Source organism: Geotrypetes seraphini, chromosome 2, assembly GCF_902459505.1.
Source record: "Geotrypetes seraphini chromosome 2, aGeoSer1.1, whole genome shotgun sequence".
Lineage (NCBI taxonomy): Eukaryota > Metazoa > Chordata > Amphibia > Gymnophiona > Dermophiidae > Geotrypetes > Geotrypetes seraphini.
The window spans coordinates 223213787-223237317 of record NC_047085.1 but is presented as its reverse complement, the minus strand read 5'-3'; the positions used below and the strand labels follow the sequence as shown (position 1 = coordinate 223237317).

The 23531-nt window shown below is 46.5% G+C and overlaps 1 protein-coding gene across 11 annotated transcripts in view; it reads left to right on the top strand.

The window, feature by feature from the left end:
- The window catches only part of RELCH (RAB11 binding and LisH domain, coiled-coil and HEAT repeat containing), a 403047-nt gene that overhangs the window by 181687 nt on the left and 197829 nt on the right, over window positions 1-23531 (top strand). For all 11 annotated transcript variants that reach the window (XR_004538476.1, XR_004538477.1, XM_033934993.1 and 8 more), the window contains one exon: window positions 13097-13168. Coding sequence is in view for 9 of the 11 variants with exons in the window: in XM_033934993.1 (XP_033790884.1) it covers window positions 13097-13168 (72 nt within the window). In the remaining 2 variants the exon portion in view is untranslated. The remainder of the gene's footprint in view (window positions 1-13096; window positions 13169-23531) is intronic.

Genomic DNA, 23531 nt, shown 5'->3' with positions numbered 1-23531 from the left:
AAGCCTCAGTTCAGCTTCATCTGGCAAAAAACTCCACCTTTCAAGGCTAACCCTGTACTCCAAAATACAGAACCAGTAGAAAAAGCTTGGTGGGTCTGGATAGAGCGTATGAGAAGCAGTGAAGTTGAAACCCCTGACGCCGCAACCAGAGCGAAACGGAGGGTTCCCCGTCAGGTTCAGTGGCTGCAGGGCCAGGAGGTGAAGGACTGAGAGATCCTGGATGCCGAAGCAGTTAAGTTGTTCTCTTTTTTTGCTGTGTTCCACACTGAATCCTGGACTACTTTGCTACAGTGCTGATTTACCCATTTTTTCACAACTGAGGGCTGTGTGTCCCGGTGTGTTTTGTAACATCTCCCTGCAGGCTACCATAGAGCTTTTTCTACTGGTTCTATATTTTGGAGTAAAGGGTTAGCCTTGAAAGGTGGAGTTTTTTGCCAGATGAAGCTGAACTGAGGCTTTTTCTCCACCTTTCTTTCCTTTCTTTTTCCCTGTTACTACCTGTTGCTACCTGTTACTACCTGTTGTGTGTGTGTGAAATTAAAGCCTGTTAGTGTTGCAGAGTGGAAGTTTGTTGTCCATATGGGATTCTGATTTAGAGGTAATATTATTGGAGTTTAACTGACCCTTTTCCTGAGAGTATATGTATTAGTGGGGCTATTACCTCAGCCCATAGGGGTTTGGAACTTCAGGCTCTCTCCTGCCGGGATCCTTGTCTGCATATTACGGATTCCGGTGTGATGCTGCATACTGTTCTTTCCTTTTTTCCGAAAGCGGTTTCCACTTTCCATATGAATCAGGATTTCTGGCTTCCTGCTTTTACTTCCTCTGGTTTGAGGGAGCAGGACTGCGTGTTGCAGTCCTTTTATGTGCGCAGGATTTTGTTGCGGTATCTAGAGGTCACCAACAGTGTTCCCTCTAAGCGGGCGAGTGTTGTGAGCAAACTTTTTTCACTGTGAGCTAAAAATATCGGGCGCCAGCAAGTTATGAGCCAAATAAATATGTTGCTTTCTACCACAGAACTTCCTTACGTTTGTATGGAATCTATCCCCTTTCAACTTTAGAGAGTGCCCTCTCGTTCTCCCTGCCTTAGCTACTAAGTCTATTCCCTTCAGTACCTTGAATGTTTCTATCATGTCCCCTCTCAATCTCCTCTGCTCAAGGGAGAAGAGGCCCAGTTTCTCTAATCTTTCGCTGTACGGCAACTCCTCCAGCCCCTTAACCATTTTAGTTGCTCTTCTCTGGATCCTTTCGAGTAGTACCGTGTCCTTCTTAAAGTACCAGTGCTGGACGCAGTACTCCAGGTGAGGGCGTACCATGGCCCGGTACAGCAGCATGATAACCTTCTCTGTCTCTTCAGTCCAGCATCTGCCCCTTCCATTCACTGTCTGTCTTTCCCTGCCATCTCTCCTCCTGCCCCCCCCCACCCCCCAATTTGGTCTAGCATCCATCATCTTCCTTCTGTTCCCCTCATGGTCTGGCATCTCTATCCTTCCCTCCCCCCTGTGGTTTTTAGCATATCTCTCTTCTCATTTCCTCCACTCAGATCTGATCATTCTCTGCTCTCTCTTCCCTTTTCTTCTCTGGTCTTCCTTCTCTATTTTCTGCCTCCATCTAAATTAAATTCTTTCTTACTATTTAGTCCCGTTTCCCTCTTTTCACTGTGTCTACACACAGCTTGTCACCCCTTTCCCTCACCCCTCCATTATCTTACTATTTTCTTCCCCCTTTATTTATCTCCTCCTTCCATCCAGTATGTGTTCTTTCCCCACTTCCATTCAGCATCTGCTCTCCCTTCTCAACTGACATCCATCTGCCTTCTGCTCTCTCTCCCTTCTTCTCACTTCCATCATCTGTCCCCTTCTCTCTCTCTCTCATCTCCTCCATTCCATCATCTGCCCCTTCTCTCTCTCTCTCTCTCTCCCCCCCCCCCCCCAACTTCCATCATCTGCCCCCCTTCCCCTCACCTTTGTGGGTCACTTTCTTTCCCCTGAGGGTGGCTCATGTCACAGGGGAAGCTTTGGCCGAGCAGAACCGCTTGATTGACAGTGGAACTTACTTGATTGATGTCGATGCTGGGGCCCGTTGCCGTTTGAAGGAAAAAAAAAAAAAGGTGGAAAAAAGGAACCTGTAAAGGCGAGAGGAAGGGAAACCTCCAGGACAGCTGCTTTTTGCCCTCCTTCAGCGGCCCAAGAGTTCAGACCAGCAGCGGCAGCTCTGTATGCTTTTAACTTCGGCACAGAGCTGCCCCTAATCAATAGTTTAGCGCGGTTTCATGAGGCAGCCTCGGGGCCTTTGATAGCCGGCCCGCTTCGATGATGCGATGTGGGCCGGCCTAGCAAAGGCCCCGAGGCTGCCTTATGAAACCGCGCTAAACTATTGATTAGGGGCAGCTCTGTGCCGAAGTTAAAAGCATACACAGCTGCCGCTGCTGGTCTGGAGGTGCGGAGACAAGGCAGGAGGCAAACGCGGTGGAAGGCAGGAGTCCCGGCGAAGGCAGGAGTCCCGGCACAGCGACTGCAACAGGAAGTTGCAAGTCAGCTGACGCCGGCCTTTCGTTGCGGCGGGGACCGAATCCTTCGCGGACCGGCAAGATTTTGTTTGCGGACCGGCGGTTGAAGAACTGTGCTCTACACTGTGTGCGCTGTGACGAGAAACTTGTGCGCTGCGAGGTAATATTTTGTGCGCCAGCGCACCCCAGCGCAGCTTAGCGGGAACACTGGTCACCAATGAGTTTCGCCTCTCTGACCCTCTGTCTGTTCTGGCGGGTCCTGCCTGTAAAGGTAGGCCTGCTTCTAAGGCCACCATTTCCAGGTGTATCAATATGACCATTTCTGCGGCTTAGGTGGTGGCCAGAAAGAAGCCCCCCCCTCATGGTGCGGGCTCATTTTACCAGAGGTATGTCATCCTCTTGGTCAGAGTTGTTGGCTGTTTCTCTGGATGAGATTTGCATAGCCGCTACCTGGTCCTCTTTGCATATATTCACTAAGTTTTACAGGATCGATGTGGCAGCCAAGCAGGATGCTGCTTTAGGTGCCTCTGTTTTGGCAGCAGGCTCATCAGTTCCACCCTGATTTTTCAGGACTGCTCTGTTACATCCCACTGGTCCCAGAATAAAGGGAAATTGTTCAAGAAAAAAAGATTAGGTTCTTACCTTTGCTAATCTTCTTTCTTATTATTCTGGGAGCCAACCCTATACCTTGCTGATTCGCCAATCATTTACCTTTACAAGTACAGTGGTGCCTCACACAACGAACTTAATTGGTTCCAGGAGCAAGTTTGTTATGTGAAACGTTCGTTATGTGAAACGCGTTTTCCCATAAGAATACATGTAAAAAAAAATAATTCGTTCTGCAGCATAAAATATGCTAAGATGACATAAAAAAAGATAAATTTTTGGTTATTATTTTTATTTAGATACATCTAAAAACATAATTGTTTTTTAAAACAACACACATTTTTTAAATTTAAAGACAGACTAAGTAGAGTCTAATTTTACAGTGAAAGAGGGCAGAGTCTCAGCGGCAAAAACTGGGACTTAACTGTTCATTTTTTTTTTTTTTCTACCGTGTTTCCCCGATAAGGCAGGGCCATCAAATAAGACAGCCCCCCCTTTTTAGAAAAAAATGTAAAATAAGGCACCCCCCCGCAAATAAGCCACCCACCGATACCTGCGCTTACCCGAATCGGGTGGTACGGTGGGTGACTCCGTGTGGTCCCTGGCACCCCCGACACGATCGGGGCAAGAGGGAGCTCAAGCCCTCTTGCCCCCCGACTCCCCGACACGATCGGGGCAAGAGGGAGCTCAAGCCCTCTTGCCCCCCCGACTCCCCGACACGATCGGGGCAAGAGGGAGCTCAAGCCCTCTTGCCCCCCCCGACTCCCCGACACGATCGGGGCAAGAGGGAGCTCAAGCCCTCTTGCCCCCCGACTCCCCGACACGATCGGGGCAAAAGGGAGCCCAAGCCCTCTTGCCCCGCCGATTCCCCAACTCCCCGACAATATCGGGCCAGGAGGGAGCCCAAGTCCTCCTGGCCACGGCGACCCCCTAACCCCACCCTGCACTACATTACGGGCAGGAGGGATCCCAGGCCCTCCTGCCCTCGACGCAAACCCCCCTCCCCCCAACGACCGCCCCCCCAAGAACCTCCGACCGCCCTCCCAGCCGACCCGCGACCCCCCTGGCCGACCCCCACGACACCCCCATCCCCCTTCCCCGTACCTTTCTGTAGTTGGCCGGACAGACGGGAGCCAAACCCGCCTGTCCGGCAGGCAGCCATCGACGGAATGAGGCCGGATTGGCCCATCCGTCCCAAAGCTCCGCCTACTGGTGGGGCCTAAGGCGCCTGGGCCAATCAGAATAGGCCCGGGAGCCTTAGGTCCCTCCTGGGGGCAGGGCCTGAGGCACATGGTCGGGTTGGGCCCCTTTCTCTTGTTATTATCCTCTACAGATTTCCTGACTGCTTTAAGACTGACTGAGGTTGTATAGACAGTGATGAGGTAAGAGAGGGAGTGGTTTAAGTGTCTGAAATTGAGGCTTCCTACAAAGTCCTGGCAGATAGATGGAAATAGCCCAATGGTCCCAGAATAAAGTGTGGATTTACAAGAAAGAAGATTAGCAAAGGTAAGAACCTAATCTTTCGTTCAGCATGTGTTACATAGGCCTCAGAATTCTGATCTGGGTAACATTTTGAATGACTGGTTCCACTAGTGTTGCAGGGTTCCTGAAGCTGTGTTAGTGGAGAAGGTCAAGTCTATTCAGAAATTCTGATTGAAAGTGAATTTGTTTAGTGATGGACTTCATAAATTTAAGAGTCACTAATAAGAACTGTTGCTAAAATGATGTCTGCAGGTAATGAGGGTGCAGAGAAATATATAAGATTTTGCACTGTTAATAATCTTGAAATAATCTGCTTGCTGAGTTATTCTGGAGCTGTTGTAGGAAGGTCTCTTGACATATTGTGGTGTAGCTGGCATACATAAATGTAAAAAAAGTTTGGTTCTAGTCAAATAAAATTTGTGTATTAAAGGCACAGAAAAATTACATGGTAGTTAATATTTTGCTTATAAAGTATAGCCAAACACTGGGCAACTCAAAATCCTCACAAAACTTTTCTGGTACCAGCAACAGCAGCAGAAGATTGACATTCCAGCTGCCACCTTTGAAGATCGTAAATATCATATACTATATGTATAGATATTGATATTACATTATGATACGTTAAATGCTTTCAACTTGGTTGATCATAAGATTGTTTAACAATCTGCAGGATATTGGTATAGAGGATAAAGAGTTCAAATGAATAAAAAATTGTCAGAGGAATGGAGGGCGAACTGTGGGGTGCCACAGGGGGTCTCTTCTGTCGCTGATATTATTCAACATTTTGATATCATCTTTGGGTTGTATTTGATCAGATTTAAGAGTCTGTTTATTTATTTATAATCTGCTTTCAATTCAAGGCGGCGAACAAGAAAACATATAAAATGAACATACACAGTATTGATTACACACATACAAGTCGACATATAAAAGCATCATATAACAGACGACATATAAAAGCATCATATAACAGACCTAAACAAGACTTTAACGCAGCCTCCTTATCACTATAAAACAAATTAATCTCAAGTATTTCATTTGATAAAATAGATGACGTTTCAATAATTTTTTTAACATCTTTATATTTCCCTGGCTTCTAACATATAATGGAAGCTTGTTCCATTCCTCAGGCCCTATACAAGACAGAATCCCAGTTCTTACAGTTTGTAGTCTCAAATCTTTCCTGGTAGGTATTGACAGATCTAAGTGTGTAGCCGACCGCAGACTTGGCAGTGGAAGATAGGGAGAAATGCAATCTACTAAGTATTTAGGTGATAAACCTTTCACACTCTGGAAAACAAATACCTGCAGTTTAAATTTAATCCTATATTCCACCTTAAGCCAATAAAGCTTAAGGTAGTATTTTGAAACCTGATGCAACAGTTGGCCTACAGGTGTCCAACAATTTTCTAACTGTTTGAACACTAACTGTCTCAAATTTGCCCCATGGTTCTATCTGTGTTGAACAAGCAATCTCCATCACTGATACCTTTGATATAGCAAGTTGTACAGAAGGTATTGCAAGTTGTGCAGAACGCAGCAGCAAGATTGATAACAGGCATACTAAATACGATCATATCTCCTATCTCCAACAATTGCACTGGCCTTTTGTTTTTAGATCTCAATATAAAGCAATAATGATTTACCATCAATTCTTGTATGGAAACATACCTGAATTGCTTAAAAGTAAGATGTCAAACTATTTATCATCTAGGTCTCTGCGTTCTGAGAATTCAGGGTTATTATAAACAAATACTAATCCAAAATATGCTGAGAACAGTAAAATGGTCTTTTGCTGTGCGGGATCAAACTGTGGAACTCACTTGTTGGTCAATTACGAAAATGTTATGACAAGGGTAATTTCAGAAAACTATTAAAAGCGCAACTATTTGTTAATGCATTTTTCTAGGAACTGATCTTTGCAATTGTTCTTTTAATGGGCAATTTTCCGATGATTATATGTTAATCTTTGCTTGATTTTATTTGTCTTATTGAATTATGTATGTAACGATATGTAAACCATTTAGGTTTAAACGGTATATAAATTTTTAAAATAAATAAATAGCCTTAATTATTTTATCTACCATTGCACCCAAGTAGACATTAATTTCTTCTGCTGAAAACAGTATGACATAACAATTTACATCCCATTTACTAAACCCTTTGCCAATATTATTGATGTTGTACAGAAGAATACAGTATACAGGTGGTGAAACAGTGGATGTGTGACTATTGGTTAAAACTAAACAGAAATTCAGATTTCTACCTTGTTTCCCTGAAAATAAGACCTATCCCAAAAATAAGCCGTAGCATGATTTTCGGGGTTAATATAAGCCCTACCCCAAAAGTAAGCCCAAGGCCCAGGATTCGCCGGCAGCAATTCTTTGACCATACCCCCCCCCCTACCACGCAGCCGACCCCCCCCCCATGCCAACCCTCCATCCTTCCCTTCCATCCGAACCCCGCCAACCATGAGCGAGCCCTGTATACCTTCATCCAAAGCAGCATCAGGCAGGCAGCACTCTAAACAGGCTGCTTCGGCCTTCTCCACTGGGGAATTCACTCTGCCGCGTTACTGATGATGATCTTTATTTTTGAAAAATTATTTCAATACTGGTTTACTCTCATGTTCATGTAATTAATGGAGGATCAGCAACCACATTCAAAATCAACCAACCGTTTCTTTAGTGTGCGGTAAACTTCAGGGAAATACAAAAAACAGTTTGAAAAGTTCAGCAAAAAAACAAGTTAAATATATAGAAACATAGAAATAGACGGCAGATAAGGGCCCACGGCCCATCTAGTCTGCCCACCTTAATGTCCCTCGCCTACCTTTGCCCTGTGAATAGATCCCATGTGCCGATCCCATTTGGCCTTAAAATCAGGCACGCTGCTGGCCTCAATCACCTGTAGTGGAAGACTATTCCAGCGATCAACCACTCTTTCAGTGAAAAAGAATTTCCTGGTGTCACCTCGTAGTTTCCCGCCCCTGATTTTCAACGGATGCCCTCTTGTTGTCGTGGGACCCTTGAAAAAGAAGATATCTTCCTCCGCCTCGATGCGGCCCGTAAGATACTTGAACGTCTCGATCATGTCTCCCCTCTCTCTGCGCTCCTCGAGCGAGTATAGCTGTAATTTGTCAAGCCGTTTTTCGTATGGTAGATCCTTGAGTCCCGAGACCATCCGGGTGGCCATTCTTTGCACCGACTCCAGTCTCAGCACATCCTTGCGATAATGCGGCCTCCAGAATTGCACACAGTATTCCAGGTGGGGCCTCACCATGGATCTATACAATGGCATAATGACTTCCGCCTTACGACTGACGAAACCCCTTCGTATGCAGCCCATGATTTGTCTTGCTTTGGACGAAGCCTGCTCCACTTGATTGGCAGACTTCATGTCCGCACTGACGATTACCCCCAAGTCTCGTTCTTCTACCGTTTTTGCTAGGATCTCGCCATTAAGGGTATAAGACTTGCATGGATTCTGGCTGCCCAGGTGCATAACTTTGCATTTTTTGGCATTGAAGTTGAGTTGCCATGTCCTAGACCATCGCTCCAGTAGGAGTAGGTCGTGCATCATGTTGTCGGGCACTGAATCTTCGTCTGTTGTGCATTGCCCACTACATTACTCAGTTTGGCGTCATCGGCGAATAATGTTATTTTACCTCGAAGCCCTTCTGCCAAGTCTCTTATAAAGATGTTGAATAGGATTGGGCCCAAGACTGAGCCCTGTGGTACTCCACTAATCACCTCCGTCATTTCGGAGGGGGTGCCGTTCACCACCACCCTTTGGAGCCTACCTCCAAGCCAGCTCCCAACCCATTTCGTCAATGTGTTACCTAATCCTATAGAACTCATCTTGCTCAGTAACCTGCGGTGTGGTACGCTATCGAATGCTTTGCTAAAGTCCAGGTACACGATGTCCAGGGACTCCCCAATATCCAGCTTCCCTGTCACCCAGTCAAAGAAGCTGATCAGGTTGGATTGGGAGGATCTCCCCTTAGTAAATCCATGTTTTCGGGGATCCCGTAGATTCTCCTCATCCAGGATCTTATCTAATTGGTGTTTGATTAGAGTTTCCATTGGTTTGCTCACTATCGATGTTAGACTCACTGGTCTGTAGTTTGCTGTCTCCATCTTTGAGCCTTTCTTATGGAGTGGAATGACGTTAGCCGTCCTCCAGTCCAACGGGACGCTGCCTGTACTAAGGGAGAGGTTGAAGAGCGCGGACAGTGGCTCCGCCAAGACATCACTCAGCTCCCTAAGCACCCTGGGGTGCAGGTTGTCCGGCCCCATTGCTTTGTTAACCTTGAGCTTTGACAGCTCACCGTAGACACTGCTGGGCGTAAACTCAAAGTTACTAAACGGGTCAACTGAGCCAACCCTTGTCTGTAGCTGAGGGTCGAGCCCTGGCACTTCTCGGGTGAAGACTGAGCAGAAGTATTCATTTAATAGTTGGGCTTTTTCCGAATCCTTTTCCACATAGTCTCCATCTGATTTCCTAAGACGTACAATCCCGCCTGAGTTTTTTCTTCTATCACTATATATATTTTTTAATTTGACAAAACCTATTTTTCAAACAGGATTGAAAAACTGGTTACTTGCTGGACTATGTTGAGAAATATAACTTTTTTAAAAAATATTTGTTTACTTTGTTTTTCTTTTTACCAAACTTTTCAAACCACCTTCATGGTGATTTGAGGTAACAATATAGCCTGAGCTATGGTACAAAAGGTTTTGTGGTCTAAAGATAATTTAATAATGCATGGCTGAAATAACTTGTGGAATACCTTCCAAATAAGAAAATGTACTTGATTCTTCATAGTTATAATCCCAAGTCTAATATAACATCTAAAACTTTGAATTTATTTTCAATTTGGAGAGATTCTCCAATTAGAAGTTGGAAATATTTACAAGGGATGTCATCATAAGCTTGATGATTTTAGGTTTTTTTGCTTATTAAGGGGGTCTTTTACTAAGGCACGCTAAATGCTAACACGTGCATAGAATATAATGGATGTGTTAGCGTTTAGCGTGTGCTAAATCGATTAGCGCGCCTTAGTAAAAGAGGGGGTTAGTTTGAGTACTCCATTTAAATATATGTAAAGTCCCACAACAATAGAATCCAAAGTGAATATTAATATGAACATTCAAATTCAAGGAGGAAAAGATTTCAGTGGGTACCCACTTGGGTTATCTATGTAATTCTCCATGTAAATTTTAATACCCCATCACCAATCAGAAAAATCTCAAAAAATGTCCATTGACTTATTTGCTATTTAATTTTTTATACATATTCATATTCATAGTCTTCTTTCATACTCAGAGCAAAAAACTGTTAAGAGTAAAAATCCAGCATTCAGAGATCTCTTGCTGGATTTTTACTCTTAACAATTTACATCCTACAGGTTTAAGTATTAATATGGAATGGAAAGCTTTCTTTTGAATATAAATTGGATAATATCTAGGATGAAATAAGATGCTGTACTTTGAAGTACTAGTTATTAGGTGCTACAGTTTTAAGAATCCTGGAGCTTTGAGAGACTGCAGTAGTTTGAGCCCTATGGGCCTCCATAGTAGAAAGTTTTTTTCAAAAGCTGCCATTAAGATCATGAGAACTTCAAACACAAGAATAGCTAGAGCGGTAAAACAGGGTGTATGCTTGAATAGGCAGCACGAGCAGTGTCTCTCAAACTTTCTTGAGCCGGGGCACACTAAAGGTAGTGGCCATGGCTCGAGGCACCCAGAAGTGCACGGACGACACAGTGATGACATGATGTGCATGCATGACATCATCACGTCGACATCCACGCTTGTGCAGAAGCCCTACAGACAGGCCCTGAAATGCCAGTAGGGCGTGCCAGCAGGAAAGTCTAACAAATATCAACTGAGTACCCCAACCACAGACCTTCCCAGATCCCACCCCCTTTACTAATTGTAATGCAATTTTTTCCATTCATTTTTCATATGCACACAATATACACAGCAGATATAAATTCTCAAAACTGACACATTTCTATCACTATATTGAAAATAAAATAATTTTCCCTTCCTTGTTTTGTCTGGTGACTTTATTGTTCTATGCTTTTAACTATGTTTCCAGTGCCTTCTTATCCTATTTCTCTCCTTCACTTTCTGCCTGCATCCATCTTTGGCATTAACTTAACATTCAATTTTTCTGCTTTCTTCTCAAAATCTTCTTTTCCATGTCTTCCCTTCCTCTCTCTCTCACTCTCTCCTTCCCATGGTCTGACATCCCTCCCCTTCCTTTCCCCCTTCCCAGTCTGGCATCTACTATTACTATTATTATTTCTATAGCGTTACCAGACTCCCCTCCTTCCCTTCTATTCCGTGGTCTGGTATCTCTCCCTTCCTTTAGTCATCTCTCCTTCCACCCTCCCCTCAAGTATAACATTTTTCTCTCCCTTCTTCCTTTCTGCCCCCTGCAGTCAATCTCCCTTCTCTTCCTCCTTTCTGGCCCCGCTCCCAGTCCAACATTTCTCCCTCCTTTCCACCAGTCCAGCATTTCTTCCTTTCTTCCTCCTGCATGCTTCTTCTCCGCCAGTGTTCCTTCCCTCCCCTAACCAACATCTCTCTCTCCCGCCATGAGTTCAACTCCTCCTTCCCCCTGAGTGTGATTTTTCTCCTTCCCTTCTTTCTGTACTCCCCCATCCATCTCGCCCTCTCTGAGTCCAACCCTTTCTGCCTCCTGCACACTTTTTTTCTCTCTCTCTCCTTGCCTCTTTCCTCAAGTGACATCCTTCCTTCCCTCTCCCCAACCCATGTTCTTTCCCCATGCTTCATTTCTCCCTCTCCCCACCCCATGTCCATTTCTCCATTTCTCATCACTCACTCGTCCTGTAACAATTTTCCTTCCTTCCCTCACCCAACCCCACTCACAGCTAATATGCTCTCTCCCCATCCACCATCTCACCCTTCCCTCCAGTGTGTAACATCTTTCCATTCCCTCCCCTTTTGGCAGGTCCAGCAGCACCTCTTCTCCTTTCCCTGCCCCCTGTCCAGCAGCACCTCTTCATCTCCCCATGTGCAGAAGTACCCTTTCTCCCTTCCATCCTCCCCTTTCCCCTGTCCAGTAGTACCCCTTCTCCCTTCCCTTTCCCTCTTCCCCTGTCCAGCAGTACTTCTGTCTCTAGTGGCAGCTCACTGTGTGCTTTTAACTTGGCCACACCGCTGCCACTAGGATTAATTTAGACGCGGTTTCATCTGGGAGTCTCAGGCCCTTTGCTAGGCCGGCCCACCTCTGACGAAAAAGGAAGTTACATTACCGAAACAGGCCGGCCTAGCAAAGGCCCCGAGGTACTGGATGAAACCACATTTAAATTAATCCTAGCGGCAGTGGTGTGGACAAGTTAAAAGCATACTGAGTTGCCGCTGCTGGTCGGGGGGGTGCAGAGAGAAACGCGATGGCAGCAGGAAGATGCTAACTGTAGACATGCAGCGCCGGCACATGAACCTCTGGCCCTACACGAGATGCCTCTCGCAGCGAGAGGCAAGTCAGCTGGCTGGCGCTTCTCTTCCTCCTCAGTGTGCCGCGGCACACTTGGAATCTCAGAAGGCACACTAGTGTGCCGCAGCACACAGTTTGCGATACACTGGTTTAGAGACTAAACATCTTTAATTATACTACATGGGCATGGAATGCCATCAAGTTTTAGACTTTAATGCCGAATCTAAGTTAGAAATCACAACAATGTTCTATATATTTTTTTCTATAGAATGGAAAATATTCGGGCAGTAAGTAGCGCCTGATGAAGCAGTTGTGAAACGGACACTCCGTTGAGTGTTGCTATCTGCCTGAGTCACTGCTGAAATTTAAGATAAGTTTATATTGCTTTTTCCTCTAATGGAGCATGAAGGAAGATTATGAATATGTATGAAAAAGTAAATAGCAAATAAGTCAATGGACATTTTTTTAGGAGGTTTTTCTGTTGGTGATGGGGTACTAAAATTCTCATGGATAGTTTACATAGATAATCTATGTGGGTACCCACTGAAATCTTTTTTTTTTCTTCCTTGAATTTCAATGTTCATATTTTCACTTTGGATTCTTTTATTGTGAGACTTTACATTATATTGAATTGGAGTACTTCTTGGGGTAAAGTCAGCCTGTAGATATATATAGTGTTATTTAGTTTGAAGAAATTATCTGTAGTCCAGGCATCTACCACACTAATGGCCTTTAATAGAGAAACAATAGTATTGTCATAAGAGTCCAATGCTGAAGAAAGTAAAAATATGTCATCAGCTTAAGGCAATACATAGTGACCTAAGGTAGTAAAGTAAACTCCTTATGATCTTGGGTAAATATTAAATAATAAAGGAGCAAGTGGTGAGCCCTGTGAAACTCCACATTTAGGTCACCAATGATAAGAGAATTCACCCGTCTTCTGTACTCTGTATGACTTTATTTAGATTAACATTTGTGATTAAGAAGGTAGGAAGAAATAGTGATTAATTTTTCTTTGCCTTGCCTTAGATCAACCACAAATACCCAGAGAGAAGGCTACTTGTAGCAGAGTCGTGTGGAGCTTTAGCACCTTATCTTCCTGTAAGTAACCTTTCACTTCTCTGAAATTGGAAGGAAAATAAGTATATATCTGGGCTTCTACTCCTTACAAGTGGCTTTATGGGTAAAAGCAAATAGGTGGACTAGAGGGGTCTTGCCATTTCTGCTCTCATATTCTGTTTAATCTGTTAAAAGATTCAGTAGTGAAAAATGTCCTTCAACATGATTCCAAATACTAGTAGTAAGTTTCCTAGCATGTGTTATAGCTTATATATTGCCACCTCCCAGAAAAGAGAACACAGCAAGTATTAATATCACAATCGCATTAAAAATGTGAGTATTGTTTTGTTTCAGATCTTTAAGTCTGTCCCCATACACCTTATGATGAAGATCACGCACCATTTTAGTAGTCTTCTTCTGGACCGACTCCATCCTTTTTATATCTTTTTGAAGGTGCGGCCTTCTAAAATGAGTATTCTAAATGAGGTCACCAAAGTCTTATACAAGAGCATAAATATCTCCTTTTTCCTACTGGCCATACCCCTCCCTATGCACCCTAGCATCCTTCTAGCTTTCGCCGTCACCTTTTCAACGTGTTTGGCCACCTTAAAATCACCACATACAATCACACCCAAATCCTGCACTTCTGTCGTATACATAAGTTCTTCAGCCCCTAAACTGTACCGTTCCCTCGAGATTTTGCAGCCTAAATGCATGATCTTGAATTTCTTGGCCAAATTTCAGACCATTCTTCAAGCTTTTCCAGGTCTTTCTTCAAGGTATTCACACCATCCTCCACTTTTTGTTTAAAATTTGGTCCCAGTACAAGCTGGTTGGTTGACTTAAATTTTTTGTTGTTGGTAGTGTGTTTTTCTACCTTCCTTTTTCTATGTTAATTGGAATCTACCATTATTATAGTGTTCGCAAATTACCGTATTTTTCACTCCATTAGACGCACCTGACCATAAGACGCACCTAGATTTAGAGGAGGAAAACCAAGAAAGAAAACATTCTGCACCAAATTGTGTACAAATATATTTAATAAAATATACAAGGCTCTGCATCCTGTCCCCCCTTTCCTATTAGGCTCTGCACCCTGTCCCCCCCCTCCCTGCAAGGCTCTGCGCCCTATACCCTGTAACCCCTCTGGTGGTCTAGTGGTACAGGGCACAGGGCAAGTCTAGTGGCAGGCTGTAGTAAATCAAGGCAGTCAAAGGTCACTTAAAGTACCTGGGCTTGGTCTCGACTCATATCCTCAGACACAAACCTTCATCTCTGAAATGTTCCCGGCTTGCACATTCCTTTCAAGTGGATTCCCCTCAGAAAGGAGAACAGCCAAAGAAATTAGGCATCACAGATCAAGAGTAAAACACTTCAGCTTTGGGAGTTCACTATGGTACTCAGCCACATACAGGCTTTTGTCAATGTTAGAGGTATTGGTTTGATTTCTGTTCCCAGCTGATCTTCAATACTTTTCAGGTTTAATCGATCGAAAGAAGGGATAGAGACGAAAAGCCCCAAGCACTGGTCAGAGCACAGAGGTGGTTGCTTGAGGAGCAGACACTGTAGACTGTATGCAGCAGAGTTGAGCGGGCCTCATTGTGGAAGATAATGATCACACTGACAGGGGACAGGGCTAGACAGCGCTTGAACCTCTTCGCCAAACACTCAGGGGGTCTGGTATCTAGTCCAAGGTCCCGATGAATGCGTAGCCCATTTTCAGCTCCATCTCCTCTTCTACTGTCAGATCTGACATCCGGTACGCTTTTCCTCCTGTGCCAGGATGCAGAGACGCACATGCACGTAGAACCCCACAGAGACCACCTGGCCCACAAGCGCTTCCAGCCAGGGTGGCCCTGCACAAAGGAAACGAGGCTCAAGGACTTCCTCAGACTTGCGCGCATGAAGGGGCTGTCTCACGCGCACATGTGGACCAAAGCCGAGACCTTACAGCCCGGGAAGGTAGAAGAGTGGCACTGACGTCAGCATTGGATCGCTTTCAGCTGGGAATTTTCTACGGGCTTTCTCAGTTGATGGTTACCATGTGTGAGGAACCTGCCGAGGAGTCAACTGTCAGTAGCCCCTGCCTTAAGCCCCCTCCAAAAAATGTCTCTCCCATCTTCCGTGCTAAAAAATTTTATATTCGCTCCATAAGACACACAGACATTTCCTCCCACTTTTTTTTTTTTTTTGGGGGGGGGAGAAGTGCGTCTTATGGAGGGAAAAATACAATAGTTCTGTATCAATTGGTAGACTGGTATAGTCCTTATGAATGGGTAATATGCCTCACTGCTACCAGCAGGTGGAGACTGAGATCATGCCCCTCTTGCTACTCCAGTTTTCCTCAGTCTCCGGTGGCAGGTGGTAAGGCTTTTCAGCTCCTCTCTTAGCACTGTTGAAAGTTTTTTTGTTGACTCCTGGTTCCCCTTTTTGTGCCAGATAGAGCTTAGGTGGGTTCTGTTTGGGGATCCGTCCGACCTCGGGGTTGTTAAACCCGGCGGGTCTCGTGCTGGGTCACTTCCCCCAACTTCCTCCACCTCCCCATATTTTTGTAGTGGGCCTCAGCAAGCAGCCTGGTTGGTCAGCATTCCAGCTTTGAGAACTGTGGAGTCTGTTCTACTAAGTAAAAAGAAATAACAAAAAAATCCTGAGGTGTGCTAGTCTAAAGTAGAGAGCTGCACGGGAACGGGGATGACGGGAATCCCGCGGGGATACCGCGGGTTCCCCCTTTGGGTCACGGGGATCCCGTGGGGACGCCCCCTAAGGTCGCGGGATCCCGTGGGGACGCCCCCTAGGGTTGCGGGGATCCCGTGGGGACGCCTCCGAGGGTCGCGGGGTTCCTGCGGGGTTGGATCGCAGTGCACTCGAGCCGCGAGGGTAGTCTCCTCCTTACCTGCCCTGTCGCAGCACACAGCCGAACGGAAATCTTCCCGATGTCAGCGCTGACATCAGGAAGACTTCCGGTCGGCTGTGTGCGGCAGGGCAGGTAGGGAGAAGGCAATGGCGTACGAAAGAGGGGGGAGGGGGCGGTCCGCCCCGGAGAATGTGCACAGCCGGTCAGGTCCCCCGATCGACCGACAACAGGCCCGACCGACAAATCTCCCTGCCCTGTAGCCGCAAATCTAAATTACCTCTTACAGCAGCTTCACTACTCCAGCTGCTGTAAGAAGGTAATTTAGATTCGCGGCTACAGGACAGGGAGATTTGTCCGACCGGGCCTGTTCTATTGTCGGTCCGGTGCAAAAGCGCCACAAAGGTGGAGTGGAGAAGAAAAGACGCTTAAGGGGGGAGAAGGCCGCTGAAAGCACTGGGGAAGACAAAGGGGTGGAAAAGAACGCTGAAAGGACATGGGGTAAACGGGAGGAGGGGGGGGGAAGGACCCTGAAAGCACTGGGGAAGACAAAGGGGTGGAGAATGCCACTGAAAGGACATGGGGAAAACAGGGGTGGAGAAGGCCGCTGAAAGGACATGGGGAAGACAGAGGGGGGAGAAGGACGCTGAAAGGACATGGGGAAGACAGAGGGGGGAGAAGGACGCTGAAAGGACATGGGGAAGGCAGAGGGGGGAGAAGGATGCTGCCTGACAGGACATGGAGAAGATGGTGGGGGAGAAGGATACTGAAAGGAAATGGGGAAGAGGGAATGGGAAGAAGACACTGGCGGGGAAGAAGGCAGAGGTGCCAGACTATGGGGGGAGCGGAGGGAAAAAGATGGGTGCCAGACCAATTTGGGAGGGGGGAGAAAGGGAGAGGCACAGTAACAGAGCAAATGGAAGACACAGAGAGAAGAGAGGCAGTGGATGGAAGGAATTGAATGAGAACATGAAGAAAGCAGAAACCAGGCAATAAAGGTAGGAAAAAAATTCTTTTTTTTTTATTTTTTTGCTTAAGGATAAAGTAGTATATTAGTTGTGTTGATAAAAATTTATAAACATTAGAGGCTCTGGTAGAAACCCGTTTACAAAGTATGTATTCTTCCCAATTAATATTTCCAAATTAATAAAGTCTTTTTGCTTATTTTTAAATGGGTTTCTACCAGAGCCTTTAATTCAGTAGCATAATTAAATGAAATAACTATTTCTGTAGTTTATAGGGACGGGCGGGGACGTAGGGGATTCCTCGCGGGGACGTAGGGGATTCCTCACGGGGGACGGGCGGGGACGGAGGGGATTCCTTGCGGGGACGGGTGGGGACGGAGGGATTCCTCACGGGGACGGGTGGGGACGGGTGGGAGTCCTCACGGGGATGGGTGGGGACGGGTGGGATTTCTGTCCCCGCGCAACTCTCTAGTCTAAAGGGCTCAATTCCCTTTATAACTGCCTTTTTTTTCCTGTGTTTTTTCTCAACTAACTGGCACTTTCTTTACAGCTAGGGCAGTTTTCAGCACAATGAGTTCTTTTGAAGGGAAAAAGTGCTCCTTGTGCTCCAGATGCGAGGTACTAGTGGCCAGCCTGTGCAAGCTCGGAGCGGTGGGGAAGCTTCGTCGGCAGCAGATGCCGGCGGCCAGGGTACCCCGCTGCATGTGCCTCACGGTTTGGCTTTGGATCGTGGGGATGCCCATGCAGGGGGTTCCCCAGCCGCCGACAGTCAGGGCGCACAGGATTCCCTTACTGCCGGTTCAGCTGGGGATTCACTTTTCATGTCAGTCGGTTCCTCCTCGGCCTCAGCGTCAGGAAAGTCCCAGACACGACAGACTACAGGAGCTCCGATTTTGGCGGTTTCAGGTCCAATTTTGGCGGGAACCTCCTTATTCATTTCAGGTACCTCAGGTGACCTTCCCCCTGTTCTGGAAATACAGGGGCAAGGTATGTCAGGGTCCCCTGCTGGGACAGGTAGTCCCTTGGGGCCGCCAGGGTTCTTTCCCCCTGAATTTATGTTAGCACTTTGTAAAGCTTATGTGCTGGCGGCAGGAGGTTCCGTGTCCACTCGGAGGGGGGGGGAGTTACCCTCGACATCTTCCCTGGTGTGGCCCCACACAGTGGCGGTTTTGCCCCCCTCTTCTCTCTCATCCAAACGCCCAAGGGTCTCTTGGGATGAGGATTTTTTTCCTAGAGGAGCACGAGGTTATTGCTGAGGACCTGGACCCTTGGGGAGAATTCCAGGATCCTGCTGCCCGACCTGCACAATGATTCCTTGCCGGCACCCGTCGTGGTTCTGGTGGGTGCCCAGTTGAGAGACTTTTATCCAAAGTGGGCAGACATCACGTCCGATCAGTGGGTTTTGGAAGTGATCAGGGACGGCTGTGCTCTGGAGTTCGCCCGGTCCTTACCAGACTGTTTTCTCGCTTCTCCCTCGCAGGTGACGTGGAAGCAGCAAGCTTTTCGCCAGACCCTTCAAAGATTGTTGGATCTCCACGTGGTGGTTCCAGTTCCCCTGCAGGAGTGGGGCACAGGGTGGTACTCGATTTACTTTGTGGTGCCAAAGAAAGAAGAGACCTTTTGACCCATCCTGGATTTGAAGGGGGTCAACAAGGCTCTTCACATGCTTTCATTCCACATGGAAACTCTGCGGTCTGTGATTCTGACGGTTCAGCCGGGGGAGTTTCTGTCCTCTCTCAGTCTGACCGAGGCCTGCTTACACGTTACTATTTGGGATCCCATCATCGCTTCCTGCGCTTTGCGATCTTGGGGGCAACACTATCAGTTCTGTGCACTTCCCTTTGATCTGGCCACGACTCCACGGACGTTCATCAAGGTGATGGTGGTTGTTGTGATGGCGTTGCGTAAAGAGGACATTCTTGTTCATCCTTATCTGGACGACTGGTTGATTCGAGCCAAGGCTTTCCAGGAGAGCACTCAGGTCACGCCTCGGATGGTGGAGTTTCTGCAGTCGCTGGGATGGGTAGTCCACCTAGCAAAGAGCTGGTTGTCTCCATTTCAGCACCTGGAATATCTTAGGGTCCTGTTTGACGCCTCCTTGGGGGAAGGTCTTCCTTCCGGAGGCCCGGGTGAACAAATTGCAATCTCAAATTCACCTTCTCATGGCGTACCGGTGTCCTCAGGCGCAAGATTTCCTCCAAGTCTTGGGGGTCGATGGCGGCCTCCCTTGGTATAGTGAGGTGGTTGTGGGCCCACATGCATCCTCTTCAGTATGCTCTTTTTTGGAGGTGGAAACCTCAGAGGCAGTCTGGATCACCCTGTTCCGCTTCCAGGCTTAGCTCGGGGCAGTCTTTGCTGGTGGCTTCAGACCCCCCATCTTGTACAAGGGGCGAGTCTGGATCAGCCGCAGTGGACGGTGCTGCTCATGGATGCCAGTCTTCTCGGTTGGGGGCTCAGTGTCTAGGTCACTCAGCTCAGGGCACTGGTCTACGGAGGAGGCTTCTTGGTCAATCAGTGTTTTGGAGATCAGAGCCATCCGTCTGGTGTTGCTAACTTTCCAGTCCTTTCTGATGGGCTGGTCACTCAGTGTTCTGTCGGACAATGCCACGATGGTGGCCTATTTCAATCATCAGGGGGGCACCAGGAGCACTTTGATGGTGCAGGAGGCGACTCTGCTCATGGTCTGGGCGGAGTCGCACCTTCAAGAGATCTCAGCATCCCACATAGCTGGAGTGGAGAATGTTCAGGCAGACTTCCTAAGTCGTCACATGCTAAATCCTGGAGAGTGGTGTCTAAGCCCTGTGACCTTTCAGTTGATAGTGCAGTCTTGGGGTCAGCCCCTCATTGACCTGATGGCCACAATTGTCAACGCCAAACGCCCCGCTTCTTCAGTCGTCGCAGAGACGGTCAGGCCGAGAGCCATGATGCTCTGGTTCAACCATGTCCAATGGAGTGGCTGTTGTATGTGTTCCCACCATGGCCATTAGTGGGCAGAGTTCTTCTCTGCATAATTCGCCATCCAGGCCTCGTGGTTCTGGTAGCTCCGGACTGGCCTTGATGACCATGGTACGTGGATCTGGTGAGGTATCTTGTGGCGGATCCTCTTCCTCTGCCTCTCTTGAACAACGTTCTAACTCAGGGTCCCATTCTAATGTTCGGTCCGGGTCCCTTTTGTCTTACGGCTTGGCTCTTGAAAGGGGTCACCTAGGTAAGAAAGGGTATTCAAATAAAGTGATCTCAACACTCTTGGGGTCCCGGAGGCTTTCCACCTCTCGGGCTTATGTGAGGGTTTGACGTCTATTTGAGGAATGGTGTGATGCGTGTTGAGTGGTCTCTTTTCACACTTCCCTGCCTAACATCTTAGAGTTCTTGCAGGATGGACTGGATAGGGGACTGGCTTGGTCTTCTATCCGGGTTCAGCTTGCGGCCGTGTCAGCCTTTTGGGGGTTCTTGAAAGGTCAGCGTTTGACTGCCATTCCTGATGTGATTCGCTTCTTGCAAGCAGCCAAGTTGCTCAGGCCTCCCATACCACCCTCTGTTCCATCTTGGGATCTGAATCTGGTTCTGTCCGTTCTGGTATGCCCTCCTTTTGAACCGTTGAGGGGCTGCTCTTTGAAGGACCTTACTCTTAAGGCAGTCTTCTTGGTGGCCATTACTTCAGCTAGACGTGTTTCTGAGCTGCAGGCTTTCTCTTGTAGGGCTCCCTTGGAGTTTTCTAGCGAGCGGGCTGTCTTGAGGCCTGTTCCTTCCTTTCTGCCAAAAATGGTTTCTCCTTTTCATGTCAATCAATCTGTAGTCCTCCCGGTGTTGATTTGTCGGTAGGGCTCTTCTGAGCAGAGACAGCTGTATAAGTTGGATGTCAGTCAGGTCCTTCGCTCTTATGTGCAGAGGACCCAGGAGATCAGGATATCAGATCATCTCTTTGTCCTTCTAGCGGGTACTCGTAAGGGGGATGGCGCTTCTAAGGCTACTATTGCACGCTGGATCAAGGAGACTATTGCATCCGCTTATCTTTTAAAGAAGAAGTCTGTTCCAGAATTTCTCAAGGCTCATTCCACTAGGGGTCAGGCAGCTTCTTGGGCTGAATCTTCTCTAGTGCCTCCAGTGGATATTTTCAAGGCTGCAGTTTAGTCTTCTCTGCATTCCTTTGTCAGACACTACTGTGTGGATGTTCACGCGCATTGGGACGCGGTATTCGGTGAAGGTGTTCTGGTATCGGCCCTTCAGGGGTCCCACCCTTGATTGGTACTGCTTTGGTACATCCCATTAGTAAGGACTATACCAGTCACATACAGAAGGAGAAATTAGGTTCTTACCTGCTAATTTTCTTTCTGTTAGCTTGTAGACTGGTATAGTCCCCCACCCTGTCTGTCTTTGTGCGTTGTTTGTGGGTTTATGCTCATGTGCAGATTTTGAATTTTTCTGCGGATTCTAGTATTTTTCTAGGGCCGGGGAGAATTAAGAACAGCGGCGATAGCTCAGCTAGCTTAGCTGGTGAGCTGTGGGGATGTTTTACTTCCAGGATCAAGTTCTATACGTGTTCCAACAGTTGTTTAAAGATGTTTGTTGTTTTCTTACATTCCTGTTTGGAGTGTCATTTACTGTTTTTTAGTTAAGAAATTTACTAGGTTCTGCTTGGCTATTCGTCAAACTGGAGTAGCAAGAGGGGCATGCTATACTGATATACAAGTTTGATCTCAGTCTCCACCTGCTGGTAGCAGTGAGGCATATTACCTATTCGTAAGGACTATATCAGTCTACATGCTAACAGAAAGAAAATTAGCAGGTAAGAACCTAATTTCTCCTTATCTTCCTAATTTCTGGAGGAGTAGCCTAATGGTTAGTGCAGTAGGCCAAAAATCAGAGGAACTGGGTTCAATTCCCACTACAGATCCTTTCAACTCTGTTCAGGTCACTTTCTCCAAGGACAAGCAGGCATAATTTTCTCACCTGTGGATGATTTCAACAGCAGAACCTGCTATGGACTCTACCCAAGTGTACTATCACTTTAATTTTTTGGGCAGTTCCCATACCATGCTCATGCCAGTGACTCCTCACCTCATGTCAGTTTGTGGGACTATTAGAAACATAGAAACAGAAAAAAGCAGCAGAAAAGGGCTATAGCCCACCAAGTCTGCCCATTCCAAGTATCCCCTCCCCTGAATTTACTCCCTTAAAGATCCCACGTGAGTATCCCATTTTCTCTTAAAATCCGTCACGCTGCTGGCCTTTATCACCTGGAGTGGGAGTCTGTTCCAATGATCCACTACTCTTTCGGTGAAGAAGTACTTCCTGGAGTCACCATGAAACTTCCCTCCCCTGATTTTCAGCGGATGCCCTCTGGTGGTCGAGGGTCCCATGAGCCAGAAGATATCATCTTCTGACTCGATGCGTCCCGTGATGTACTTATATGTTTCAATCATATCTCTCCGTTCTCTTCTTTCCTCAAGTGAAATTGCGGCTGTACTCATTTGAGGAAAGAAGAGAACGGGGAGATATGAGTTCTCTGTACAGCTGAGAAACTGTGTCTTCAGTGCATCAAACTTTCACCCTTATTTGGGGCCTTTGCATATTTATTTTTCTTCATAGTTGTTTTTATCGTATTTCACTTGACTGGTTAATTTTCATCAATTTTTCATTTTATGGGCTTCGGGCTATTACAGGCCCCCCCCTCCCTCGGGAGCATCAATTGTTTTTGGCATCTTAGTTATTCGAGCTTCTGAGCCATTGAGCCCTTTGATTTTATTTTGGTTATTTTCCCTTTCATGTCAAAGAGGGTGCCTTTCAAAATTCTGTTGCACAATTTATATTCTGCCAGTATTGCTATGCTCGTATTACCCCCTCCTCAAGTCACTTCATTGGCTCCCTATCCATTTCTTCATATAGTTAAAACTCCTCTTATTGACTTACAAGTGCATTCACTCTGCAGCTTCTCAGTATCTCTCCTCTCTTATCTTTCCCTATATTCTTCCCCGGGAACTCCATTCATCAGGTGTCTTATCTATACACTTTTCCTCTACTGCCATCTCCAAACTCTCTTCCTTCTATCTTCCTGCACCATAAGTCTGGAACAGACTGCCTGAGTCAGTACATCAGGCTGGGAGTGTTCAAATCTAGGCTAAAAGCCCATTTTTTTAGGCTGCTTTCAACTCCTAACTCTGACCATTGTCTGTTTTATCATTCCCTCTGTGAGAAATTCCCTAACTCCTATTTGTCCAGTGTCTGTTTTGATTAGGTTATAAGTTCTATCGAGCACAGATTTTCTCTTACATGTTTAATGTACAGTGCTGCATACATCTGGCAGCACTATAGAAATGATACCAAGTGGCTTTAAGAAATGTTCTCGATGTAATTGGACCATTTCAGGCTCTGACACAGTTAAATGGTGTGTCCAGTGTTTGGGTCCTGAACATTAGTAACATTGTAAATGACAGCAGATAAAAGACCTGAATGGTCTATCCTGTCTGCCCTGTAATCACAATTTTATGATTAAATTGTCTTTTTTCTTTGATATTTCTGGGCCATAAACCTTAGAAATCTATCCGGTACTGACCTTAGTTTCCAACTACAGGAGTTGCCATTGAAGCTT